At 47.7% G+C, this 26,039-nt stretch overlaps 2 protein-coding genes and 1 long non-coding RNA gene across 4 annotated transcripts in view; all 3 read right to left on the bottom strand.

The window, feature by feature from the left end:
- Positions 1-3,066, bottom strand: part of LOC148336026 (up-regulator of cell proliferation-like) — a 47,159-nt gene extending 44,093 nt beyond the window's left edge. The window contains exons 1-2 of one of the 2 annotated variants that reach the window (XM_088296999.1): positions 3,035-3,066; positions 2,736-2,800 (exon numbers count right to left, since the gene is read on the bottom strand). In XM_088296999.1, the coding sequence (XP_088153125.1) occupies positions 2,736-2,800; positions 3,035-3,062 (93 nt within the window). In that variant the 5' untranslated portion in view covers positions 3,063-3,066. Of the gene's footprint in view, positions 1-2,735; positions 2,859-3,034 lie in introns of those variants that run through there. The other variant, XM_088297000.1, reaches the window with a different exon arrangement.
- The window catches only part of LOC148336025 (ras association domain-containing protein 8-like), a 60,037-nt gene extending 56,965 nt beyond the window's left edge, over positions 1-3,072 (bottom strand). The window contains exons 1-2 of the mRNA XM_088297001.1: positions 3,035-3,072; positions 2,736-2,800 (exon numbers count right to left, since the gene is read on the bottom strand). The gene's annotated coding sequence lies outside the window, so the exon portion shown is untranslated. The remainder of the gene's footprint in view (positions 1-2,735; positions 2,801-3,034) is intronic.
- A 133-nt stretch (positions 3,073-3,205) lies between these two features.
- On the bottom strand, positions 3,206-25,662 carry LOC148336024 (uncharacterized). Its single transcript, XR_015843297.1, has 5 exons — positions 25,596-25,662; positions 24,832-24,900; positions 15,524-15,584; positions 4,108-4,168; positions 3,206-3,933 (listed from the first exon to the last, which is right to left on the bottom strand). It is a non-coding gene; the product is annotated as an uncharacterized LOC148336024 (long non-coding RNA).
- Between the last annotated feature and the right edge of the window lie 377 nt (positions 25,663-26,039).

Genomic DNA, 26,039 nt, shown 5'->3' with positions numbered 1-26,039 from the left:
GGAATGAAATTTTCTACTAATTTTCTATTGGAATGACATTTTTGTACTAATTTTCACTAATTGTCTACTGGAATGAAATTTTCTACTGATTCTTATTCTTTTACTAATTGTTTGATGTGTTTTAGTTTTATGGCAAATGATGTCGAGCTCGTGTGCAGCAATGAAATAAGGTGTTCAAGTGATGACCTCAGATGTCTGAGGTCATGAGAGGGATTAAAGGATAATGTAAATGGCAGTCAATTTAAAAACTGAATAAAGAGTAGACTGCTAGGAGCCACTTTTGTGATCCCGGCATGGAAGTCCATTGTTTCAGAGGGGTCTCGTTCACACCTCCTGTGGTGCAGCTGTGATCCAATCTTCCTGCATTCCAATCCTGAGTGTCTGGTCATTAGCATGGTCTAAACTTCGGTTACACTTAAAGGATTTCATACATTTGACTATTAAAGGAATATAAGAGTTTGAGCTTAACATAGTTCATTAGATGTTGGTGCATCCAATGTATGAAAATGTGATATTGTAAAATGCTGAGAGTGTGACTGGTGAAGCGCAACAGAATGGGGGTTGCAAGAGCGTGCACGAGTGGAATGTTTCAGGACAAAGGGTGATAGCAGCAAGGAGGGAGCGAGACGAGATGAAGGAGCAGCCATCGAAAGATCACAACCAGGAGGAGCCACCACGGGATTCGGCGGCAGGAGAAAGACCAATGAGAGCAAGCTAAAGTTAACTGCAACATCACATAGCCAATAGAATCATGCCAGAAGGCCTTTGTCTCTGTTACATTTACATATTGTACAGTATGAATGACTACTGGAAAAACTAAAAGTTCTGTTCTGTTGGTGGCACGAGAGGTGTAGACTTGTATTGAGAGGGATCCGAGATCCAGGTGCCATGTAGAAATCTGTGTATTGGGAATAAACCCACTTGTGCGTGAAAATGCCGGCTTCCTGATACCTTTCTATTGCAGAACGAACGCGCATATTGTTGGATGAGTGAGAGTTGGGTAAGGTCGCAAATTGGAGTCAGATTACTAATTTGAGTTTACATTGGGTTAAAGTTAAATTCTAACATTGATATAAAGATAAATTCCAACACTGTCACGCCCCCCCCTACCAAGAAGAAAACAATTTGCGCCCCCCACAAAAAAATTTTCTTTACATTTTGTACGAATGGACATGTTCTTTGTATATTGATGTTAGATTATGTCAATAATAACCAAAGCAAAGCTAAATTGATAAGAAATATAATTTTGAGAACTATTATTGTGAGGATCTCGAAACTCAGTACTCTGGTTCAAATATTGATGAGATGACAAATATTTACTATACGTTTGACGTTGAATCTCTTCGTCGCGATGACGCCACCGAGAGTGTCTGCTAACTTGCTAACGTAGCCGTCGTCCTATTTTATGTTTCGATGCGTAATTGTTGCAAAACAACATTGATGTTCATAGGTGCTGGCTCTCCGGCCAAACGCAATTCAAGTCAGAGTTATGTTAAAAGTCGAGTGTACATCGAAGCACTTATAACTCTGTAATTCATTTTAGTGATTAGCACGCTTAGCACCTCCTCGTTCGCCGAACTCGTTAAGAACTTGTTAGTGGGGTCGTTTATTTAGCATCGCGCAGCTCGTTGGTGCTGCTGTGCACGAACTTGGATATAGTACAAGTAAAGCTCACTGCTGCGGCGCAAGATAGCTTGGCGGCTAGTATTCAAGTAGCAGCAAAAGAAATTACTTCCAGGACAATGAGCGACTCTGGATTCAGGATTTATTTATTTATTTTAAATCAGTACTGCGTGACCTACTGCGTGAAAAAGGGGGACAAAGCGCAGCTTTGACGATCTCAAATTTGCTGAGATTTCGGTCTCAAAACCATACATAGTTCAGCTGTACTACGGCGGGAAAAAAGCCTGTTTCCCAGGGTAACACGCGCCCCCCTCAGCATCGCACTGCGCCCCCCCCCCCCCCCCCCCAGGGGGAACCACTGTGTTAGCAGGTGTTGTTCTGTCGCTTGCTTAATTTAATTTAATTATAAATATATTTATTATTTTTAGAAATAAGGACAGAGTGGTTAGGCCACAAGGGTGCCCAGGTAGCGGACTGAGGATGCGGGACGGACTGGCAAAATAGAGTAAAGTGCCCACCTCTGGGAAAGAGCTCAATTTCTTCTGAACATATATTCTCATGCAAAAGTAAAAACTATGTTGAACAGAACTACTCTGCCAAGTCCAATTTCTGCCAAAAGTAATTTGCGTAAATGTAGCATGTTCCAACTCAACTCTGCTTGTATATTATATAATAATTTTATAATATTATTTGTTGTCTTCTAGAGTATGTGTACAATGTGGGTTTTCTCCATGTACGCTGGCTTTCTCCCATTTTCCCCCCAAAAATATTTGTTCGGGTAATTGAAGATTCTGAATTCTCTCACCCAAAGACTGTGACAGACTTTTGATCACCATGTTAATGGGTGATGAACCTTTTTCCTTTTTTAGAAAAACACAATTAACGTATGCTATTGTATTGCAAATATTAAAGTTCAACATATGAAACTACACAAATTCTACAATAATTCAAGCATACTCGTCAAATGAAGAGTCGGTAGCTTACTGACTCAGTTAACTCTTTGCCTCGTTTGTAGTTTTCCTTAGTTGGGCCACCAGTTGCCCGTAACCAATGCAAATAATTCATTCATTTATTTTAGTTATTCAGTTAGTTAATTGCGCTAATTGTTTTACCTCCAGTGCATCCTTGTCCAGAGCTCTGACTTCTTTGGTCATCATCTCTACTTCTTGGTGGCACCCTCCCTCCCCAACCACCATGGTTAACGCGGTGGGAGTTGCCGAACAGTGTTCAGGAAAAGAAACAGAGGGTCATATCATCATATATAATGTAATAGTTGCACAATATCATCTGTACAAAAGTGATGATATTAGTGCTGTATTTTAATTTTAGTTTGAAACCCACTTCCTGTTGAACAGGAACTAAACACTGTTCTTTGCCTGATGAGAGTTCCTTGAAATGTGTAGGCCCTTACCTGTTAGAAAATCCTGTGTGAGTGACATCTGAATTGGGATCACTCCTGTCAGGGTTTATCACCCGATTGTCACTTGTGGTCAAGATGCAATGTTGCATTTCATTGGCTGCTTCATCCTGTTCTGTCCTTTTTGGAGAACTCCCACCTTTCATATGATTGTATCCCAGAGAGGTTAGGCTTGGAGTGGAGAAGGATTTAGATTCTGGACACTTGTGTACATGTTCTTTCTGTAAATCTGGTACTGAAGTAAAAAGCAGTTTTCTGGATGGTTGAATATTCAAGGGAAGTGGGGCCGAAACAGAATTAGATAACTGTGCCCCAAATTCCATAGAAAATTGGCTAGTTTGAGCCTGACACCTGGCAATGTTTTTTGGCTCACATGTTTCAAGATTGACTGATATGATAGATATGATATGATGTGAGATTTCACATTTCCTGTCTACATTTTTCTCCATCAGAGGACGAGAGGTATCTGGGACTACACATGTCTTATAGTCCACTTTCTCCGGATTTTCTGAGGTTGATAAAGTATCAAATGGAGGGGTTTCGTCTTTAATGGACAGGTTGGCAACACACGATTCCAATTTCATATTGGGAGCCATTGGGGGCCTCTTTTTTTACCCTGAGGTGATCTCATGTTTGTCTTCAGGGGTGATTTTAGATAAATAATCGGAGGTCCCATCAGCGGCCCTGCAATTCAGCTCTGGTATGTTGTCTTCATTTTTCATTGTAACAGACTTTGTTGAACACTGTCTGCAGTGGAATGGAAAACCGTGTGTAGGTCTCTGACTTCTCGCAGATCTTCAGGTAAACTGTCCACAAGGTGAACCCAGGGATCCTGAGCCGAGTGTCCAATGCATGCCAGCCTCCTAAACGCTCCTTTTTGACTGAAGATCCACCTGTCCTCACAAAGTAAATGAGTATATGAGTTTAAGCGACATAACAATTTATGTTTACAATATGTCCATTATTTGAGTGTTATTCTTTGACTAAACCTTACAAGAGACAAGTTTACCAGCAATCCCTTGAAAATGCACTTGATACATTCTGTAAATGCAAAGGGTATCTCTTACCTAGGTCTCTAACATAAATTCTTCTCAGCTCCACTCAGACAGTTCTCGTTTGTTCTTCTTCCTGATGGACAAACAGGAAATAATGTTATATGAAGTGCTGTAACTCAGGTCACATCCATTCAGACACTCACCTGCACACTGCTGCAAAATGCAAATACAGATGAGCAGTGGCGCAAACCCTCCCTTTGACACCACCTATTACCACACTTAAACACATACACACCCACGCACACTGGGAATTTCCTCTTTATTTTAGTGTCCTACCCTGAACAGAGCATGCTTGGAGCCGGTGTAGGTACTAGATGTGGCCGGGTTGCTAGATGTGGACGGGGTCCTTCGGAGCCTGCGCGCTTGCTAATGACATCACGCTTTAACACGTATTTTTCAAATATATTTCTTTGCCTCTGTGTTTGTTTTTAACCCTGGCTGGTCTATTAGCATATTTTGATTCGCTAAATACAAAAATAATACAAAATAAGCGCATGACTTATCACGTTGTCACGTCAGCTCTACGTCACTTACGCCTATGCCCCGAGAAGCCGCTGCTGCACAGCAGTGGAACGTTTACGTTTCTCCTGCCTAACTTGCAACAATGCAGTGGTTCACTCAGGCTACAAGATTGTATGAATATAATGGCTGTATATAGTGTGAAATATTTCTGAATAAAACATTTCCAGATTTTCCCATAGCATTGACGTGATATTTTTGACAGGCACGCAGAGGACACCAAAAGGAAAAAAAAAAAGGATGCAGTGAATATACTTTATTATTTTTTAATTGTTATTATTTCGTTACTCGGAACATACAAATGTAACAAACAGGGGTGACAAACATGGAGTCAAAGAAATATAATACATAAATATATCATAACGCGTGACGTCATCAGCAGACGCGAAGGCTACCGAAGGACTCCGTCCACATCTAGCAACCCGTCCCTATCTAGTACAGACACCGGCAAAAGCGTCTTTATTGTTATGGCTTAGTCCCCACATGCTGGGCATTTTACTGTTCGCTGTAGTCATCGATTTTAACAAAACAATTCTCGTCAATCATGTTTATCCTCACTATTTTCACTCGTTATTGTCTAAAAAAATGCCTAAAGCAGGGTGCATGCCAGTGCAAAATGTAAAACGGTCCCGGGTAAATGCAGAGGGTTGTGTCAGGAGGGGCATCCGGCTTAAAACTTGGCAAAACAATTTTGAGCATTCTTCCTAATAATTCCATTCAGGATGTGGCAAAATGTGATGTTCAAATATCACCACATACTTTATCAATATTTTTCTATCTATCTACCTATCTACCTACCTACCTGTCTGTCACTGCTTTTTAAGAATCAAAAATCAAAGTCCAACAATATCTGGAAATGAAATAATTCACTTTTGCTCAACAGCAGTTTTTGTAGTCAGAGGAAAACTATGGCAGAAATAAATCACTTGGACATGTCAAGTATAGGCAAATGGAATTGATTCAATTTAACATATTTTCACTACCATAGGGCTCACCGAATTAAAAGGTGCAGTCTTAGTCACATGTGTCATTTCTGTATTTGACATACACTGGCACATGTTGGGATCAGGGGTAACATAACTCACAAACTGAGTAAGCTAGCTTCAAAAGGAAGGCCTACTTGTGTTAGTCACATGTCCAGCAGTCCTGCAGGTGTTGTGACAACACAGTTTTCATTTTGTTAGACACATTACCATTAACCATGTGAGACCACCAATGGCAGGGGACGGATGTCACTACGCAAGGTACTCCTTATAGTCACGGCTTTGAATCAAAACCAAAACTACAAAAACCAACATCTACTGAACAGCATAGATGATAGCAATCAATGAAACAACTAAAACAGAGAACTAAGAAATACAATTAACACAAATCATGCATCTCTCATGCCATTCATATCTCAAAAAGAAATAGAAATAAAACAATACATGCATCAAGTACTGCAAAGCATTCTGGGGGGTTTTCAGCCAGCCAATCAGATGGCTGGTTAGAGAGATGCCGTGAGTGGTGTGCTTTGGGCATCGAGTGTTTTTTTTTTTTGTAGAGTCTTAGCTAGAAAGGCAAATGGGGCCTTTGTAAGATCCAAAGCTAAATGGATCGAACAAGGGGGATAATAATTCTTCCTATTTCTTCAGGATTGAAAAAAGAAGGCAATCAAGAAAAAAGATAACTAAATTAACCAAAAAGGATAAAGTCAAACTTGATCTAACTCAAATACAGGAAGAAATACAATTATTCTATAGTAATCTGAACAAGGAAACATTTGAGAAAGATAAATGTGATGCCTTTATGGACATGATAAGGATCCAAAGTTCAACATGGTGCATTGATTGCCACACCTGGCAATAAAACATAACATAACATACCTAGATCGTTAGAATAGTATACTCATTTACAGTGCTAAAAAATATTGGGGAAAAATGGGTTAACTTTGTGTTTTGCTGAGCATTGTTATTTCCGAGTTTTTTATATGTATCACGCTCGAGATTGCTCTCTCACTCTCCCTCTCTCTCTTTCTTTCTCTCTCTTATTTTTTAGGTACATACCACATTTTGAATGTACAGATGATATTATGCATACTAGATAAACAAAACAAAGCGTTTGTATTCAGGTTAAATAAAAACAAAATAAAAAATCAATTCGTGTTGATCTTTTTTCTTTGGTACGGTGCATTTCCTCAATGTTATCCATATGATTTAATTCCCTTCTATATTAAAAAATGTATTGTGCACAAGAAATATGAAATATGTATTTATTTTCGTATTTATAGGTAGTGTCATAATAGAGCAACTCGGCATAGTGTATAGTTTTTGGTTCCATTCAAAATGCACGTAACATTTAGGCCAGGTGTATTTAATTAAAAGTCACAGAGGTCCACCACTAAAATTTCTTCCAATTAAAAGGTCCGAACCAAAGTCCAACTTCCCTTATTGTCTAGCCTATATTCACATTATTATATAGTTTCAATATGTAGAGTCATTTTGAATGGCGCACACTTATATACTAAATATTTAGCACTGTTCCCATTAAACACATTTCCCAGGCTTGATTTTCCAACCAAAACAGGTCATCATGTTCAGTAAACAAACAATAAAAATCTCTGTCCTAATGAAAAACAAATTGAAACTGAGCTTTGACACCACCTATTCTATTGGTATTTTTTTTAACTTCTCTTAATGTGAATAATGACTTTGTGATGGAGTCAGTGGCATTGAAATTTGGTTGATTATTTCACACACACCTGTTCGTTGTGTTTTCCTTTAAATAATGTACGTCAAACCGCATTTAAGCACTCCTTTGCAACTGCCCCATCACTGAACCCTTTTTTTTTTTTTTTTTTTTTTTTTAACGTTTCCCCAAAATCCACGAATGATACTTTTAGTGATCATCCGTTTGCATGCCATTGGGCTGTAAACGAAAATTTAAAAATCTGCAACACTGCGGTCAGAGTTCAATGTTTTTGCGTGCTCTCACCTCAGACTTCAGCGGATAACTTTGAGCAAAAGAGCAGTGCCTTGTTTCATAGTGGCGCTTCGCGTTGGTGCGACGGCTTCGGAGCACACTGGTTTTAAACCGGCTGAAGCCAGAATGAACATCAATTTCTCCGTCAATTCATTTTTAAAACAACACGCATCGACCTTGCTAACTTTTGAGAAAGCCATGCTTTCAGCAACACTCTCTTCCTGTCTGCTGCGCAATTGACAGTGAATCATGGGAAAAAAATCTGTTTGTGTACATTTATCATAGATTGGTCATGAGTCCGGTCTGAACCATAAGTTGGTCCGGATCCGGACCAAGGTCCGTTATTTGGTGATGCCTGATTCAGACGCTTGCGCTAAACATAAATATATATTTCGTTTGTGGATGACTGCAGCATTACACGAGTGCAAAGAGACAAGCGTGGGAGAAATTAAAAATAATAATAATAAATAGAATATCGAATTGAAATCGGGGACTGCAAAACCAAAATTGAATTGAATCAGAGCTTGAGTGAATCGTTACATCCCTAATAATAATCCATTCAATTTGCACTAAAACAGATGAAATCCATTAAATCATCAGCCATAGATGAGCTGACAATTGAGTTCTACAATTTTCTTGGTAGGATCATATACAGTTTTTATTCAATGCATACATAGTTCAACATTATTTCCACAATCTATCTCCCACAATGACAACTGGCTTAATTATACTACTACCCAAGCCAAATGAGGATCTGTTACAGTTGAATAATTGGAGACCAATTACTGTCCTTTGAAATTACTACAAATTGATGACCCTGGTATATGCAAAGAAGAGTTATTTTACATTGACGGATATAGGGCTGGGCGATATGGCTGAAAAGTAGATCACGATATAAGTATTTCATATTGGTCGATATTGATATATATTGAATTTTTTTCGCCTTTTTTTTTGTTAGGCTATTATTTTGTCACTCAAAAACCCAATTTTATTCATAAACTGTTTCAAAACATTTGATTCTATTGAGCACATTTTTCTGAAGCAATCCTTGAAAGTTTTGGGTGAAAAATATTGCCTGATAATGTACATTTTTTACAAGGTAATTTAGAGTTATGTCATAATGCACACCGATGTCAGTCCAAGAATTAATGTATCTTGTGGTATTAGATAAGGATGTCCAATTTCGCCAACATTCTTCATTCTATGCATTGGCCCATTTTATAGTCAACAACTCAGATAAAGAGGGCATGAAAATGTTTAATAAAGAATTTAATATCAGACAGTATGCTGATAAAACAGTATTTTTTTTTAAAAGAAAGTAATCCTTTGAGAAACCCTTAATTTTATTTCCAATTTTTCTCAGGCATCAGGATTTGAGCTTAAGTTTAAAAAATGTGAATTATTACCATGTTTTGATTGTGCTGACAAGGACCTAGAGTCTATCCCTGTGAAGTCTGAAATTAAATATTTTGGCAGAAACATGACAAGAGATGAATAGAAAAATAAAGGAAATGAATAAAAGGATAAAACTGTGGTGGGTCGGGTTTAGGGGGGCTCGGGCGAGATGTTTGTTGACAGTTCTCTGCCAGTTCCAGCCAGGCACGCCTACGGCTTGAGAGGGCGTCGGCTCCTGCGCACCTGCTGCTCATCAACAGTAATCAACACCAGGATAAGACCCAGCCGCGCCAGGAGCCAGACGCCGGATTATCCCGTTTCCTACGTGGTATTGGCTCATGTCCCTGCACGCTGCAAGTTCGCCCGATCGTCTCGTCGCTCGTTTCCGTCTGACTTCTGTGTCGTCTTGTTCTCCCTCCAGCCGTCCAGTGCCCGTCCGAACCCGAGCTGCCCGTGCCCATCTCCGCGTTCCTGATCAGCGTTCGCCTCGCCTGCTCTCCCCCCACCACGCCACTCGCCTGCCTCTTCCGCGCCGCTCCCGCTGCTTCTCCGCCAGCCCGCCTCCCGCTTCCAGCGCTCGCCGTCTCCCCGCCTGCCAGCCAATCGCCGTTCCCGCGGTCGCTCCCGACCCACCGCGTCGCTCCACTCCCAGCTCTCCGGTGCCGGCTCCCGATCGTGCTGCTCCCTTACATCCTCATTCAATAAATCCTATTCACATCACCCCGATCGCTCTTGGGTCCTTTTTCCCCAGCTCACGGTTCCCCGAACCGCAACAGAATAATCCGGCCACTCCAATGGACCCAGCGACCCCGGATCCCCTCAAGGAGGTGCTCGCCCGCCAAGAGGAACAGCTTGGGCGCCATGAGAGGATGTTCCAGGAGTTTACGGACTCTTTACAGGCACTCCACCGCCAATTTACGCCCCTCTTCACCGAGGTGGGTTCACTCGCTCCCTCCTCCTGCCCCCCCGGGGGTTCGTCCCCGGCTCCCCCCGCTTCCGTGACGTCACTCCCGGTCAGCAGGGAACCTCATGTTCCTCCGCCAGAACCCTACTCCGGGGATTTAGGCTCTTGCAGCCAATTCCTGCTTAGCACCTCGCTTGTCTTCGACCTGCAGCCCCTTAGTTATTCCTCCGACCGGGCTAAGATCGCCTACATGGTCAACCTGCTCCGCGGTCGCGCCGCCAAATGGGCTACGGCATTGTGGGAGGCTTCATCGCCGGCAATGTCATCTTACCCCGAATTCTGCCAAGAGCTGCGGCGCGTGTTTGACCACCCCGTAAAAGGACGCGAAGCGTCCCGGAGGTTGCTTCTTCTCCGACAAGGCTCCCGTTCGGCAGCCGAGTTCTCCGTCGATTTTCGCATTCTGGCTCACGAAAGTGGGTGGAACGAGCCCGCTCTCCGTGAGGTCTTCCTTAACGGGCTGACCGACTCCCTCAGGGACGAACTGGCTGTCCGCGACGAGACCTCCTCCATGGAGGAACTAATCGTCCTAGCCATTCACGTCGACAACCGTTTACGGGACCGGCAGGCCGACCGGTCGCGGCGCCCGACCAGGCCAGTCGCACGTCCTGCCGCGCCCTGCGCCGAGGCCAGCCCTCCCAGTCCGGTTAAGCCCCCCGCGGGCCCGGTGGAACCCATGCAGTTGGGGAGGACCCTTCTGGACCCACAGGAGCGTCAGCGCCGCCTGGCCCAGCAGCTGTGCCTTTACTGTGGCAACTCCGGACACTTCCTCGCCACTTGCCCCGCCAAGCCAAAAGATCAGGCTCGTCGTTGACCGAGAGCCCAACGGCGAGCCTTCTCGCATCAGCTACGGGCTCTTCCCCCCGGATGTCGGTTCCTGCACGAATCCTTTGGCGACACCAATCCTTCCCTGTCCCGGTTCTGGTCGACTCGGGAGCCGATGGGAGTTTCCTGGATCTTGCCTTGGCGCGGCAATTAGGAGTCTCCATCGAACCTCTCGCTTCCTCCCGGCGGGTGGTGGCGCTGGATGGACACCTGATCGCCCAGGTCTCCCAGCAGACCACCCCCCTGACCCTCATCGTGTCCGGCAACCACCGAGAGTCCATCCAGCTCTTCATCATTAACTCACCCCAGGTTCCCTTGGTGCTGGGGTTCCCGTGGCTCCAAACACACAACCCGGCCATAGACTGGAGGAGGTGTTCCATCACCGGATGGAGCGAATTCTGCCACTCTCATTGCTTGCGTTCCGCGGACCCGGCTCCTTCATCTCCGTCTCCCGCTCCTACCCCTCCCGACGTCTCTTCCGTGCCCCCCGACTACCACGACCTCGCCCAGGTTTTCAGCAAGGACCTCGCCCGTACCCTTCCTCCCCATCGACCCTACGACTGCGCCATCGACCTTCTCCCTGGGGCCCCTCTTCCCAACAGCCGCCTGTACAATATCTCCAGACCGGAGAAGGAGGCTATGGAGACCTATATCCGTGACTCGCTGGCCGCCGGGCTTATTCGGCCCTCCTCATCCCCCCTGGGAGCTGGGTTCTTCTTCGTAAAGAAGAAGGACTCCTCGCTTCGCCCCTGCATAGACTTCAAGCCCCTCAACCAAATAACCATAAAAAATAAGACCTCGCTTCCCCTCATCGACCCCTCCTTCGAGCCCCTATGCGAGGCCCAGATCTTTTCCAAGCTGGACCTCCGCAACGCCTACCACCTGGTACGTATCCGAGAGGGCGATGAGTGGAAGACGGCGTTCAACACTCCCCTGGGGCACTTTGAGTACCTTGTTATGCCTTTCGGGCTCACCAACGCACCAGCAGTTTTCCAAGCCCTGATGACAGATGTGTTTCGCGACATGCTGAATCGTTTTGTGTTCATTTACCTGGATGACATCCTCATTTTTTCCCGCTCTCTCCCAGATCACCGCCGACACGTCCGTCTAGTTCTCCAGCGCCTCCTAGAAAACCGCCTGTTTGTAAAACCCGAGAAGTGCGAGTTCCATGTTCCTTCGGTGCACTTCCTGGGGTACATCATCGCCCAGGGACAACTCCAGCCTGACCCCGCCAAGATCCAAGCGGTGGTAGATTGGCCCACGCCCGCCACCCGCAAGGAGCTGCAGCGTTTTCTGGGGTTTGCCAATTTTTACCGCCGCTTTATCCGTAATTACAGCAAAGTGGCCAGTCCTCTCACCGCGCTCACCTCCACGTCCACCCCGTTCCAATGGACTCCGGCGGCGTCTCACGCTTTCGCCCTTCTCAAGGAGGCCTTCACCAGTGCTCCGGTGCTCAAACACCCCGATCCCTCCCAGCAGTTCATCATCGAGGTGGACGCTTCCGACACCGGAGCAGGAGCCGTCCTCTCCCAACGGGATCCCGTTTCCCAGAAGGTTCACCCCTGTGCCTTCTTTTCCAGGCGCCTGTCTACGGCCGAGAGAAACTACGACGTCGGGAATTGCGAACTGCTGGCGGTGGTGTGGGCTCTCCAAGAGTGGCGACACTGGTTAGAGGGCACCACGATCCCCTTCCTTGTGTGGACAGATCACAAGAACCTGGCCTACCTGCAGTCCGCCAAAAGGTTGAACCCTCGCCAGGCTCGTTGGTCCCTTTTTCTAAGCCGTTTCAATTTCACCCTCTCGTTCCGACCCGGTTCCAACAACGGCAAGGCCGATGCTCTCTCCCGCCTGTTCGCGCCTCCCGCCAGCCCTGAGACACCCGAACCCATCCTGCCCGCCTCCTGCCTCCTGGGTGCGGCCGCCTGGGAGATAGAGCAGACCATGAGGGACGCCCAGCAGCAGCAACCCGACCCTCGGCCTGACCCCTCCGACCGCCTGTACGTACCCGACGCCGTGCGGTCTCAGGTTCTCCAATGGGGGCACTCGTCCTCACTCACCTGCCATCCGGGCGTTACCCGCACCCTCCGGTTCCTACAACAGCATTTCTGGTGGCCCAGCATGGCCAAAGACACCCGCGAATTTGTGTTGGCTTGCTCGGTCTGTGCCCGAGGTAAGGCCTCTCACTCGGCTCCGGCCGGCCTCCTCCGTCCCCTGCCCATCCCGAGCCGTCCATGGTCCCACATCGCTGTGGACTTTGTCACCGGGCTTCCCCCCTCCAACGGGCACACTGTCATCCTAACAATCATCGACCGTTTCTCCAAGTGCGTACACTACCTTCCCCTTCCCAAATTGCCCTCCGCCTTGGAGACGGCCAAACTTCTTACCCAGCACGTTTTTCGACTCCATGGTATCCCGGTAGACATCGTCTCCAACCGTGGTCCCCAGTTCTCGTCACAAGTCTGGCGAGAGTTCTGCAAGGCGGTGGGTGCCACGGCTAGCCTCTCCTCCGGCTACCACCCACAGACAAACGGGCAGACCGAGCGAGCTAACCAAGACCTGGAGGCGGCGTTGCGGTGCGTGGTGGCCCGTAACCCCGGGTCATGGAGCGAGGCCTTGCCCTGGATAGAGTACGCCCACAACTCCCTCTCCTGCGCCGCTACAGGTATGTCCCCATTCATGGCCTGTCTTGGTTACCAACCCCCTCTGTTCAGAGAACAGGAGCACGCCGTGGCTGTCCCCTCCGTCGAGGAACATCTCCGTCGGGTCAGAGGAGTCTGGGCCGAGGTAAAGGCTTCGCTCACTCGTGCGGCGCAGAGGAACAAGCGCTTGGCCGACCGCCATCGGTCCCCGGCCCCAGACTACAGCCCCGGCCAGATGGTTTGGCTCTCGTCCCGCGACCTTCCGCTGCAGACCGAATCACGTAAGCTGTTGCCTCGGTTCATCGGTCCCTTCCCCATCGATAAGATTATCAACCCGTGCTCCGTCAGGCTCAAGCTTCCCGACTCCCTGAAAATCCATCCCACTTTTCACGTCTCCCTGCTCAAACCTGTCTCTTCCAGCCCTCTAAGCCCTCCGACCATCTCCCCTCCACCCCCCCTGATTATCGACGATCACCCGGCATTTACGGTCTCCAAGGTGCTGGATGTGAGGCGCCGAGGGAGGGGGTTCCAGTATTTGGTGGACTGGGAGGGTTATGGCCCAGAAGAGCGCTCCTGGATCCCTCGCAAGCTCTTCCTGAGTGATTCCCCGATCCGGGACTTCTATGCCTTACACCCGGATAGACCGGGTAGGACGCCAGGAGGCGTCCGTTGAGGGGGGGGGTACTGTGGTGGGTCGGGTTTAAGGGGGCTCGGGCGAGATGTTTGTTTACAGTTCTCTGCCAGTTCCAGCCAGGCACGCCTACGGCTTGAGAGGGCGTCGGCTCCTGCGCACCTGCTGCTCATCAACAGTAATCAACACCAGGATAAGACCCAGCCGCGCCAGGAGCCAGACGCCGGATTATCCCGTTTCCTACGTGGTATTGGCTCATGTCCCTGCACGCTGCAAGTTCGCCCGATCGTCTCGTCGCTCGTTTCCGTCTGACTTCTGTGTCGTCTTGTTCTCCCTCCAGCCGTCCAGTGCCCGTCCGAACCCGAGCTGCCCGTGCCCATCTCCGCGTTCCTGATCAGCGTTCGCCTCGCCTGCTCTCCCCCCACCACGCCACTCGCCTGCCTCTTCCGCGCCGCTCCCGCTGCTTCTCCGCCAGCCCGCCTCCCGCTTCCAGCGCTCGCCGTCTCCCCGCCTGCCAGCCAATCGCCGTTCCCGCGGTCGCTCCCGACCCGCCGCGTCGCTCCACTCCCAGCTCTCCGGTGACGGCTCCCGATCGTGCTGCTCCCTTACATCCTCATTCAATAAATCCTATTCACATCACCCCGATCGCTCTTGGGTCCTTTTTCCCCAGCTCACGGTTCCCCGAACCGCAACAAAAACACCGGTTTACCAGGGATCTAACTTTATTCGGCAGAAATTTATTATCAAAATCAGAAGGTATCGCAAAACCAGTTAACCCAGGTCACTACACAAAATATCAAGTAGACAAAATACGATAATATATAATAATTCATTTGTGGCAACAAAGCCCATTATATTAAATAGAAAAATTGCAAGTCATGAAAGAATATAATGAATATAATAAAGGAGGTTTAAAAACAATAGACTTGGATCGATGATTGGGGTTTTTAGAATTAATTGGAAGAGAGTTTTCTATACAAACCGGATTCTTTATGGGTTCATCTGCCCAAAAATATTTTTAAACATGTTGGGGATTTTGAGTTCCTTTGAAAATGTGATTTTGAAAGATTTCAGTTGGCAGTAAAATTATCTGAAGATCACAAATAGGTGTTACACTATTGGAAGATGGTATTTACCCAGAATATTACTCCGAATTGCTGCACAAATATATTAGATAAAGATGGTCAATATCTGAGTCTGGCAGAATTTGAGAGAACATTTTGTAATAAAAGTTCCAAGAGAGAATACAAAAGAGTTTGTAAATCGCTTCCCAGTGCCTTATTAATCATGATTGATCTAATTTACTGTAATAGACAGATCCTGTGACCAAACATTCAATAAAATGACATTACCCTTAAAGGCAAAAAATAATATATATATTCTGACAATATTTACTGGTGAGAGGATAAAATCCGATGAATTAAGCAATCTTAAATTTAACTACGTCTTAACAATTAATCAACAATTAGAAATAATTATGAATTTTACACTGCTTACCTTTAATTGTAGGCGCCTTTATGTGCGTTCTCGGCATCCAACACCTTTACTGAAACTGCGGCTTCGGTGTCACGGAAGCAAAGAAAAGAAGCAAGGTCTAAACAGGGTGGAGTTGAGAGCTGGAATGGTCAGTTTCATTTTTAGTCATCTTGACAAAGGTCAACTAGAGTAATATGTAGCATGCCCTCCGAACAAGGATGAGACTTTACTGATGATTTTGCGGTTTATTTTTTGAGCAACATTTGTCCATATCCGTGTAACCTTCAAACCAAATCACTGTAAGAGCTGAAACACATTTCAAAACACACGCAAACAATTGGCTTACATTTTACGTTCAACACTCAATATTTTTACAAACACAAAATACTAATATACATCATTTACTCGCCTTTTGCCTCTTCGGAGGGGGTGCTAGTAAAAGAAATGTTCGTTTTTCTGACGCTCAATATGAAACTCTTGCCGGTGTCGTGCCAAAGTACTTACCCCCTGCCAAAATCTGTATCCCCCTGTCGCGGGAGCGCGCACGCATTGACTGAAGGCGGCGCGATGTTACTACGTTTGTTTTCATTGAAAGGCACGAAGAATGTATGATTTTGTGTTTTTGATTTGCTGTAATTTAAACTAGTGTTGCAAGTATGGTGACAAGCTTGCGTGACGTGTGGGGTGCGCATGCGTGGAGGAGGGAGGGGGCGGATGTTGTTGGAGTGTTGAATGAATGAAAGGAGGAAGTGAAAAATGGGAGAGAAAAGAGCATGAAAACAATAAAGCGAGGCTACAGGTACACCACTGTCTCCCTGCTGGCGTGTTATTATTGATTGGGAGGACGCCGCATTTCGACGACGTGCGCCGATCACGATCCCCGGGCAACTCCGGCCGCGAAGACGGACGCCGCATTCCGACGACGTGCGCCGATCACGATCCCCGGGCAACTCCGGCCTTGGAGACGAATCTCCCCTGCGCCCCCCGACCACGGTCAGGAGGAAACCGAGCAGGAACGGATAACACTGGCGACCACGAAGGGACAGGATCGAGCTCACGTCGTTAAGAGGAGTGGTGAGCACAGAGGAATATAGCACTCGCGGCTTATCAACAACTACGTGCGTTAGCTCGTAGCTAAGCTAGCACACGATGGCTGCCGCTCAATATCCCCGTGAAAACTCTGGACTCGAGGGTCAATGCGCATGTATGCTGTTGGACCGTGTTCCTAAACGTGCTGAATGGATTGAGGAAGTTAACCAATGCAAGCCTGTGGCAAAATGTGAACATTATAACCCATTTTTGTGTGACGCAAATTGTGCTACCGCATGTGCTAATGGGAAGGATTTGCTCGCCCCACCACAGTTTTCCCGGTCAAACCCTTTTTCTGATGACGTTTATAAGAAACGACCCCACTGCACGTACAGCAGTTCCCTCTGTGGTTCAGCTTCCACCATAAAAATAGGAGCACCGGACTCGAACCCATTTACTTCTACTAATCTGGGATGTTTTGCATATAGCACGCCAGCTCCTTGCAAATTGTTGGAATACAGACAAGTTGATGCGGTAGACAGTCAGCAAATCCCTGCATGTCCTCAGCAGTACCCGAGGGACGGACAGTCTCACCGTTTCTTTCTTCAACCCCAAACTAATGCTGATGAAGATGATGATCCCAGAGAAAGGATCCCCACACTACGCCCTGATCGATACGACGGCAGCACACCATGGAGAGAATTTCTGCACAAGTTTGAGAGTTGCGCCGAGGCGAATTATTGGTCGGAGAGGACTATGACGACGCAGTTGAAACACTGTTTGGTTGGAGCAGCGGGGGCCATCGTCCACCGTAACCCACGCTCATGGAAGTGGGATTATCACCGCCTAGTAGATGAGCTTGAGACTGCCTATGGCCCTTCCTCCGCTCATGCCGCCTCAGCCGCTGTGGAACTCAGACAGCGGGTGCGTAAACCCAGAGAAGCATTGCACGAATTCCGGGATGACATTTATGGAAGAATAGCTGTAGCTTATGGTGACAGAGTGGAAAGTGAGCAAGATTCTATTGCTGTTGAAGTGTTTACTAACGGCCTAGGTGATGCTGAGACGGTCCAGAAGTTGTTGGAAAAGCGACCAGCCACCCTTGCTGATGCTTATGAAATAGCACGCCTACACGAGACCACTAAAAGGGCTGCATCATATGTCGCTGATGCCATGCTGTTGGGAGCCCGCCACACTTCTGGATGTCGGCCCCGGGCTGCTGTTGTCAGAGAGAAAGAGGATTATGCTGTGGAAGCTCCATCTCCGGTCAGCTCCTCATCCAGTAAGCACAAAAACTTTAAGAAGGGTCGAGTTCGCTGCCATAACTGTCAAGGCTGGGGCCATATTCAGAAGCAGTGTCCTTCCCCTCAAAAACCCAACAAGACTTCAACCTTGAGCAGTTGCCCTCGCGACTGCCCCGAACCACCTATGCTCCATCTCAAGGCTCCAAACAAGGAAATGTGCATAGCCGTGCGCCTTTACGAGCTGGAAGTGTGCGCTGTTCTGGATAGCGGGGCCCGTAGGAGTGTGCTGCCACTGCACTATTACAACGCCATTCACCCCGACATGAGGCCCCCTCTGCAGCCCTCGACTGTCGAGACCTTGATCGGTGTAGGCCCTGGAGACGTGCCTGTACTTGGCGAGGCCCAAATACCTGTCGATATCAGCAGCCGTCAAGTGACCATTGATTTTGTTGTAGCAGATATATCTGGAAATGAAGTGCTGCTGGGTCATCCCTTTCTCGTTCGAGCCGAAGCTCGCCTTGACTTTGGCCGTCATCGCATCATCTTGTTCGGCGAAGAAGTGCCCTACTACCAAGCTGAAGCTAGCCCAAAGTCACTTGCCGTGAGAGTATCCAGGTCCGTTGTTGTGGAGCCGGGGCAGGAATGTGTTGTGAGGGGCAGTGTGGATCTAGGCGCAGCCACCTTCGGGAACCTGATGCTCAGTCCCACGAAAGGATTCGTCGAAAAGCACAAGGTGCTCGTTGCTAGAGTGCTGATCGATGCCCAGTCTTCCAAAGCGGTCCCCCTTCGACTTTTCAACCCGGGCAACAAAGCTGTGACTGTTAAGGAAGGATCCATTGCTGGGCTCCTCCAGCCGGCCGAAGCCATGCAGCCGTCCAGCGTGCCCTCGGTGAAGGACACACTTGTTGGCCCGCCAGTGGTTCCTCTGCACCTGCAAGAGCTCTATGCCCAGAGTTCCCAAGACCTTAATGACCATGAGCAGCTCCAACTTAAGCGTTTGCTGTGCACCTATGGCCACACATTTTCCACAGGGCCTACAGACCTGGGCCGAACCAGCCTTGTCCAGCACGACATTATGACCCGTCCTGGCGCTCCAGTCAAACAACCGCCAAGGAGAATGGCAGGAGAAAAGCAGCAGCATGCAGACCAGCAGATCCACGACAGCCTGCAAAGCGGTGTCGCTCAGCGTAGTCACAGTAGCTGGGCCTCACCCATTGTTATGGTGCGTAAAAAGGATGGGACGTACCGTCTATGCATCGACTACAGAGCCCTCAACGACCGTACCATCACCGATGCATATCCCCTACCGCGTATCCAGGACACGCTGGACACGCTCTCCACTGCTAAATGGTTCAGCACGTTGGATCTTGCCTCGGGCTACTGGCAAGTGGAGTTGACCCCAAGAGCACGCAAAGCCGCCGCTTTTTGTACCAGAAAGGGCCTCTTCGAATGGAATGTCATGCCATTCGGCCTTTGCAACGCTCCAGCAACGTTCCAACGGCTGATGGACCGCGTCTTGGCTGGCCTGCAGTGGGAGACCTGCTTGGTCTATTTGGACGACATCATTGTGCTGGCCAGGGACGTGACGGAGATGCTGCAACGGTTGGGCAAGGTGTTTGACCGACTTCAGCACGCGAACTTGAAGCTGAAACCCTCTAAATGCTGCCTCTTTCGACGCAAGGTTGCCTACCTTGGCCACATAGTATCTGAGCACGGTGTGGCCACCGACCCGAGCAAGGTCCAGAAGGTCCAGACGTGGCCTACCCCCACATCAATCCAGGAGGTAAGACGATTCATCGGTCTAGCCTCGTACTATCGTCGGTTTGTAAAAGACTTTGCATCAATAGCCGAGCCCTTGCACAACCTGACTAAGAAGAACGCTCACTTCCAGTGGCATGCAGAGCACCAAGCGGCTTTTGACGAGCTTAAGTGCCGCCTGACTTCAGCCCCAGTCCTTGGATATCCGCTTGACTGCGGTGAAATGATACTGGACACCGATGCGAGTGACACGGGCGTCGGTGCTGTACTGTCGCAGATTCAACAAGGTGTGGAGCGAGTGCTGGCTTATGGCAGTCACAAACTGACGAGAACCGAACAGAACTATTGCACGACGAGACGTGAACTCCTAGCCATTGTGGACTTCACTTCACATTTTCGCCAGTACCTCCTTGGACGACGCTTCAAGGTGCGCACCGACCACAGCAGCCTGCGCTGGCTGACCAGAATGAAAGAGCCAGAAGGGCAGTTGGCTCGGTGGCTCGAAAAACTTGCTGAATACGACTTTGAGATTGTTCACCGCCCAGGGCGTGTGCACGCCAACGCTGATGGCCTCTCCAGAAGGCCCTGTCGCCAGTCCTGTGCCTGCAAAGTGCCAAGTCCTTCCTCGCAACCGACGGGCGTCACACATCGGGCGGTCCAGTGCGAATTGGACTCTGCCCCCGGTTCCCTGTCGCTGAGTCCAGTGGGGGTAGAGGGACGACCATCCACCATGGTGTCGGGTCTAGTGGGGGTAAGTCAAAGCGCCCCTGCACCCGACACTCATACTGTAGACCAAGGCAGTCACACCAATGTACACATTGTCAATATGACCGAAAATGTACATGTGACGAGAACCCCTGATACTGCTTCGTTGTTTCATGGCTGGACAATGGGGGAGCTGAGCCAAGCCCAGGACGCAGACGCTGACATTGCACCAATACGCGCCTGGATGTCAGCCAGCAGTGAGCGCCCCCCTTGGACTACAGTTTCATCATGCAGTCCAGCCGTGAAGACGTACTGGTCCCAATGGAAACGACTCTACTTCAGAGATGATGTTTTGGTCCGTCGTTTCTACTGCCTTGACGACACCCAATTCTACCCGCAAATTCTGCTGCCTCACAATTTACGGCCCGAGGTGATGAAACAGATGCATGACGGTAGCGTGGGTGGACATTTTGGGGTTGAACGGACCGTGGCCAGACTGCAAACCCGATACTACTGGTACCACATGAGGGAGGATGTCACCCTCTGGTGCCGGACCTGTACCAGCTGTGCGTCCAGGGCCCGCCCCGTCAAGAGACCACAAGCCCCAATGGGAACTGTCCGGGTAGGGGCCCCGATGGAGCGCATTGCCTTGGACATTATGGGACCACTTAATGAGACTGAGCGCAGAAACCGGTATGTGCTTGTCATACAAGATTACTTCACGAAATGGACAGAGGCGTTTCCCATTCCTGATGAGCGAGCTGTGACCGTTGCCGAAGTTGTTGCTTCTGAGTGGGTGTGCCGCTACGGCATACCTCATGCACTGCACAGCGATCAGGGACGCAATTTTGAATCTGAAGTATTCCAAAGCATGTGCCGCTTGTTTGGCATTGACAAGACTCACACTACGCCATTTAGACCCCAGTCAGATGGCCAGGTTGAACGCTTCAACGCTACTCTCCAGAAGATTCTGGCCTCCACCGCGGAACGTTGCCATTGGGACTGGGACCTTATGGTTCCTTATGCTGTCATGGCCTACAGGGCAACTAAACACAGTTCCACCGGGTTCACTCCAAATTTCATGATGTTCGGCAGAGAAGTGAGCGAACCAGTGGACCTAGTTGCCGGATTGCCACCCGACCCAGACATTCAACCGTCCGTTCCAGAGTACGTCAAACAGCTGCGTGAACGGCTGGAGCTGGCCCATCTGATCACCAGAGAAGCTCTGGGTGAGTCTGTTACGCGTGCAAAAAGACAGTACGACAAAAACTGTTGCCATTCGCAGTACAAGATTGGAGATCCTGTGTGGTACCTTGTAAAAGGTACGCACCACGTCAAGAACAAAGTGAGGAAGTTCCTTCCGTCATATGAAGGGCCATTCTTTGTCCTTGGACAATTGGACGACCTGGTCTACCGTATTCAGAAGAACCCGAGATCCAAGGTGAAAGTTGTTCACCACGATCAACTAAAACTTTATCGCAGCCGTGAGCCCCTGGACAACACCTGGGCTTTGGACCGAGCTCAGAGGTGGGCACCTATCGAGGTTCCTCCGCCAGCTGTGGAGGATGGCCCAGCAGACCATGATCTAGGCCTGCGTGATTTGTTCTCAAGCGTGACTGACGATCCTGGCACCATTTCACCATCTGCATCTGACCCCACACCGGTTGTGCTCATTCCATCCTCCCCTTCCCATGGAGACCATGAAAATGGTGGGGGCGCGGTGGGTGAGTCACTCCAGCTGGGCCTGCCAGTCCAACGACCAGGACGTCCCCGCAGGGCACCTGACCGTTTTGGTGCCTGGGTGACTTAAATGGTGTGAGGAGCACTTGAATGTTCTAGGCAGTTCTCAGGGCCTTACCTAAATTTTATACAATTTTTCTACTTTGTCCATGTTTGAATGGAAGTTGTTTACATATGCGATTTTTCAATGTGTTTCGCTGTTTAAAAAAAAAAAAAAAAAAACCTGCCAGTGCTACGCTTCTGACCTGTCACTGTAAATTGCTTTATCTCAGGAATTCCGCCGGTCGCCTTAAACTGATTACTTAGGAGTGGATTTTCAGCTCCTTCCTCGTGGCGCTTATTTTCACCGTGGTTAATATGTATTTTCTGATATGAACCTATTATTGTTACCAAGCTGTCATTTACCATACCTCGCTTGTATAAGAGAATGATAATCACAACTGTCTTTTGGGCTCCAAGCCTCTTATAGATGTTGTAGGTCAGCTCGTGTTTCTGTGCTGGAGTGGAATTGTTTAAATACCATCCAGAGTGGGGGTAGTGTTGCAAGTATGGTGACAAGCTTGCGTGACGTGTGGGGTGCGCATGCGTGGAGGAGGGAGGGGGCGGATGTTGTTGGAGTGTTGAATGAATGAAAGGAGGAAGTGAAAAATGGGAGAGAAAAGAGCATGAAAACAAAGCGAGGCTACAGGTACACCACTGTCTCCCTGCTGGCGTGTTATTATTGATTGGGAGGACGCCGCATTTCGACGACGTGCGCCGATCACGATCCCCGGGCAACTCCGGCCGCGAAGACGGACGCCGCATTCCGACGACGTGCGCCGATCACGATCCCCGGGCAACTCCGGCCTTGGAGACGAATCTCCCCTGCGCCCCCCCGACCACGGTCAGGAGGAAACCGAGCAGGAACGGATAACACTAGGGTTTCCAAAAAAGTGGTAGTCTTCGTCGGTGTGGTTTTCAGCACACCATTCGCTACAATTTAACACGTAAAGTAAGCGTTTGAATGCGCCGAAAGCGGGGGGAAATTCCCCGCATTTGCATTAGTTAGATAAAGAAATTTTGCAATCAATGAAGCTACCATAAGGGAATTTCAGTGATCAAAACACGATGGAAAGGGGAGAGGATGAGTGATTCCAGCGAGATCAAATTAAGTGGCAAAATACAGATAGGTGGTATCCTGTTAGAGAACACGTAATTGTATTCCAATTGACTGATTTGTTTATTTTTTTATAACCACTGATAGCCGCGTCAAGAGTAGCAAAAGAATAAAAAAAATAAAGTCACTCGCGTTCTGCGTCGGACTCGAGGTGCATTCACTGACCACTTACGCAGTAGGAAAGTTACCAGGGGGGACTGATCCTGGCAGTCCCTGCCACAATAAGTACCAAGTACAAAGGTAGTAACATCGCGCCGCCTTCAGTCAATGCGTGCGCGCTCCCGCAACAGGGGATTCCGATTTTGGCAGGGGGTAAGTACTTTGGCACGACACCTGTCTATTTAAGTTACCTTACGTGTGAACTGTGTTGAACAGGAAGTTTGCATTCAAAATAATAGCACACAGCTTTAACCGGACGTAGCACTTCAATGCAAATTTCAAAGGACAATAAAAAACAATAAATAAAATCAGTACTGCTGTTCCAAAAATATTAATATGGTAAGTTACGGTAATTGTTTCACTTACAGTTTCATTTTTAGTCACTTTGACAAAAGTCAACTAGAGTAATTGTTTCACTTACTGTTTCATTTTTAGTCACTTTGACAAAAGTCAACTAAAGTAATTGTTTCACTTACAGTTTCATTTTTAGTCACTTTGACAAAGGTCAACTAGAGTGCATCTGACTAGATTGGAGTCATGTGCCACTTATTCTACCCGAGGTGCTGCCGAATCTGATTACTTAGAAGTGTCATTTATCTATTATTTCATTTCATTTTCATTTCCTTCCTTGTGGCGCTTTGTCTGCGTTTTGTATAGTAGCCTATTATTGTCTCCAAGCTGTCTTTTGCCATACTTCACTTGTATAAGAGAAAGATCGCCACGACTGTCTTTATGGGCACTAAGTCCTTTCTAGATGCTGCAGGTCAGCTTGTGTTTCTGTGCTGGAGTGGAATTATTTAATTGCCATCCAGAGTGGGAGTAGTGTTGCGAGTGCTGTGACAGGCGTGTGTGTGGGTGAGGTGTGTGCATGCGTGAAGGAGAGGGCAGTGGAGGAAAGGTGTGAATATGCTGGTCTGTGAGTGAGGAAATGAGAGTGAAGTGTAGAGGCAAAGTTGAGTTTATAAAAATAAAGTCAAGCTTCAAATACAACCACTGTCGCCTTGCTGGTGTGTCATTAAGTTGAAGGGCTCCACCTTACGACGACGTGCGCGGGCCGCGATCCCAAGGCAACTCCGGCCTTGGAGAAGAATCGCCCCTGCGTCCCCCGACCACGGTCAGGAGAGTCGAAGCAGGAACGGATAAGATTAGCGATGCAAACTAGTTAACCCAGGCAGGGTTGATCAAGCCCCAGCTTGTGCTCAGGTAGTGCTTTCCCATACTAGTCACGCCTCAGCCACCTCGATGCCACTTCTGTTACATCGGTGGCCAAGTTGATGGCCCTTTGCTCATTTGCTTCCAGCAGCTCCTGCTCTGTCATGACTCCTTTGCGACTCGATTATTGTGTAGAGCCTATGAATGTTGTTAGGTCACACACATAAGTGGGAGTATAAAATTTTTCATACTTAGAGTATAAGTGTAGGAGCCATATAGTGTTTATGTGGTTTCTTCCTATTCGGGATGCATTGCGCACGACCCAAGCGTGCGCACGCTCCACTTTCACAGTGATTGGTGGTGTCACTATTAGTAGTTGCACTCACCTGCGTGTAGTTATTGTTTTGTGTTTGATCTTGTGGTGGGGTGAGCGTGGGGAAGAAACTTTTTGCTGTCTGTGAAAACATAGTGAGAACCATCGTGAAAAACAGAATCATTGTATAAATAAACGATACGACAGTTTTAATAAATTTTAGATGAATTGTTACAACCCTAGAAAATGAATATAAAATAATAAAATTATAAAATTCTTCATGTGTGATGTCATAGTCTTTTAAGTAGACTATGGACCTACTTAAAATCATAAGGATCCAGATACACGTTTAAGTAGCTCAAGAGTATACTTAAAATGTATCAGGAATCCAGATGACCATTACACATTTTTTTCAGTATTGTTCATTCTGTAGCAGTAATGCAAGTTATTCAGAGTGAGACTGTAAGGACCGCTCTCCAGCCAGGGCTGGAAAGCAGTGGGGGTGGATTCTAAAAACGCTGACAAGGGAAAATGTAGGGTCAGAAGGATTTATTTGGACCGGCAAATGACAATCAGCACTCGATAGGCAAGGGAACTTGCTATCATTAATAATTGGGTTTCTATAATTACAGTCGTCGGAAGAAGAGAACGAAAAACGCTGGTGGAGCAACCTCACACCAGGGAAATCAAAACGAGGAACAAAAATAGCTTGCAACGCAAGAAGACCGAAAACGAAAATGTCCTTCCACAAAAGGGTAAGGTAACATCCAATACACGAAGCGATAACAAAAGGCGAGCCGAAGCGTAGCTGAAACATGGAAAGGAACAAAAACTTACAAAGACCATACACGGGGTAACGTGGGCGAAGACTATAGCGAAGGCACATGGGCGAGAGCAAGTTGGGTCAATAATCCGACGCCAGCGTGTCCGCGTCGCTGGTTTAAGTAGTCCGTGATTCATCATCCTTATTGGTCGCAGCTGTGTGGCTCGTGAGCGCGTCTCGCTCGCGGCCGAGTCCCCCAATAGCGCGCCATCGGACACGCCCACTCCGCTGCAACAATGACACAAGGATCGTGACAGAGACATTTTCATTACACAATTGTTATCCTACAATACTTGTCTAACCAACTATTCTCATTTTCTTTTGTAGTTTCTACATTCTCTGAGAAAACCAGTCCGGCTGCAGCAATATTGTAAACCAGCCCTGGAGTCAGCAGCAACATCGTCAAAATACCTACCCCATTATGTGTTCTCCTGAAATTATTTTAATAGATCTACTGT

Source organism: Idiotropiscis lumnitzeri, chromosome 5 (genome assembly GCF_059441095.1).
Source record: "Idiotropiscis lumnitzeri isolate Australia: NSW breed Sydney's pygmy pipehorse chromosome 5, RoL_Ilum_1.0, whole genome shotgun sequence".
In the NCBI taxonomy this organism is placed as follows: Eukaryota; Metazoa; Chordata; class Actinopteri; order Syngnathiformes; family Syngnathidae; genus Idiotropiscis; species Idiotropiscis lumnitzeri.
This window is presented reverse-complemented; position numbering and strand designations above follow the sequence as displayed.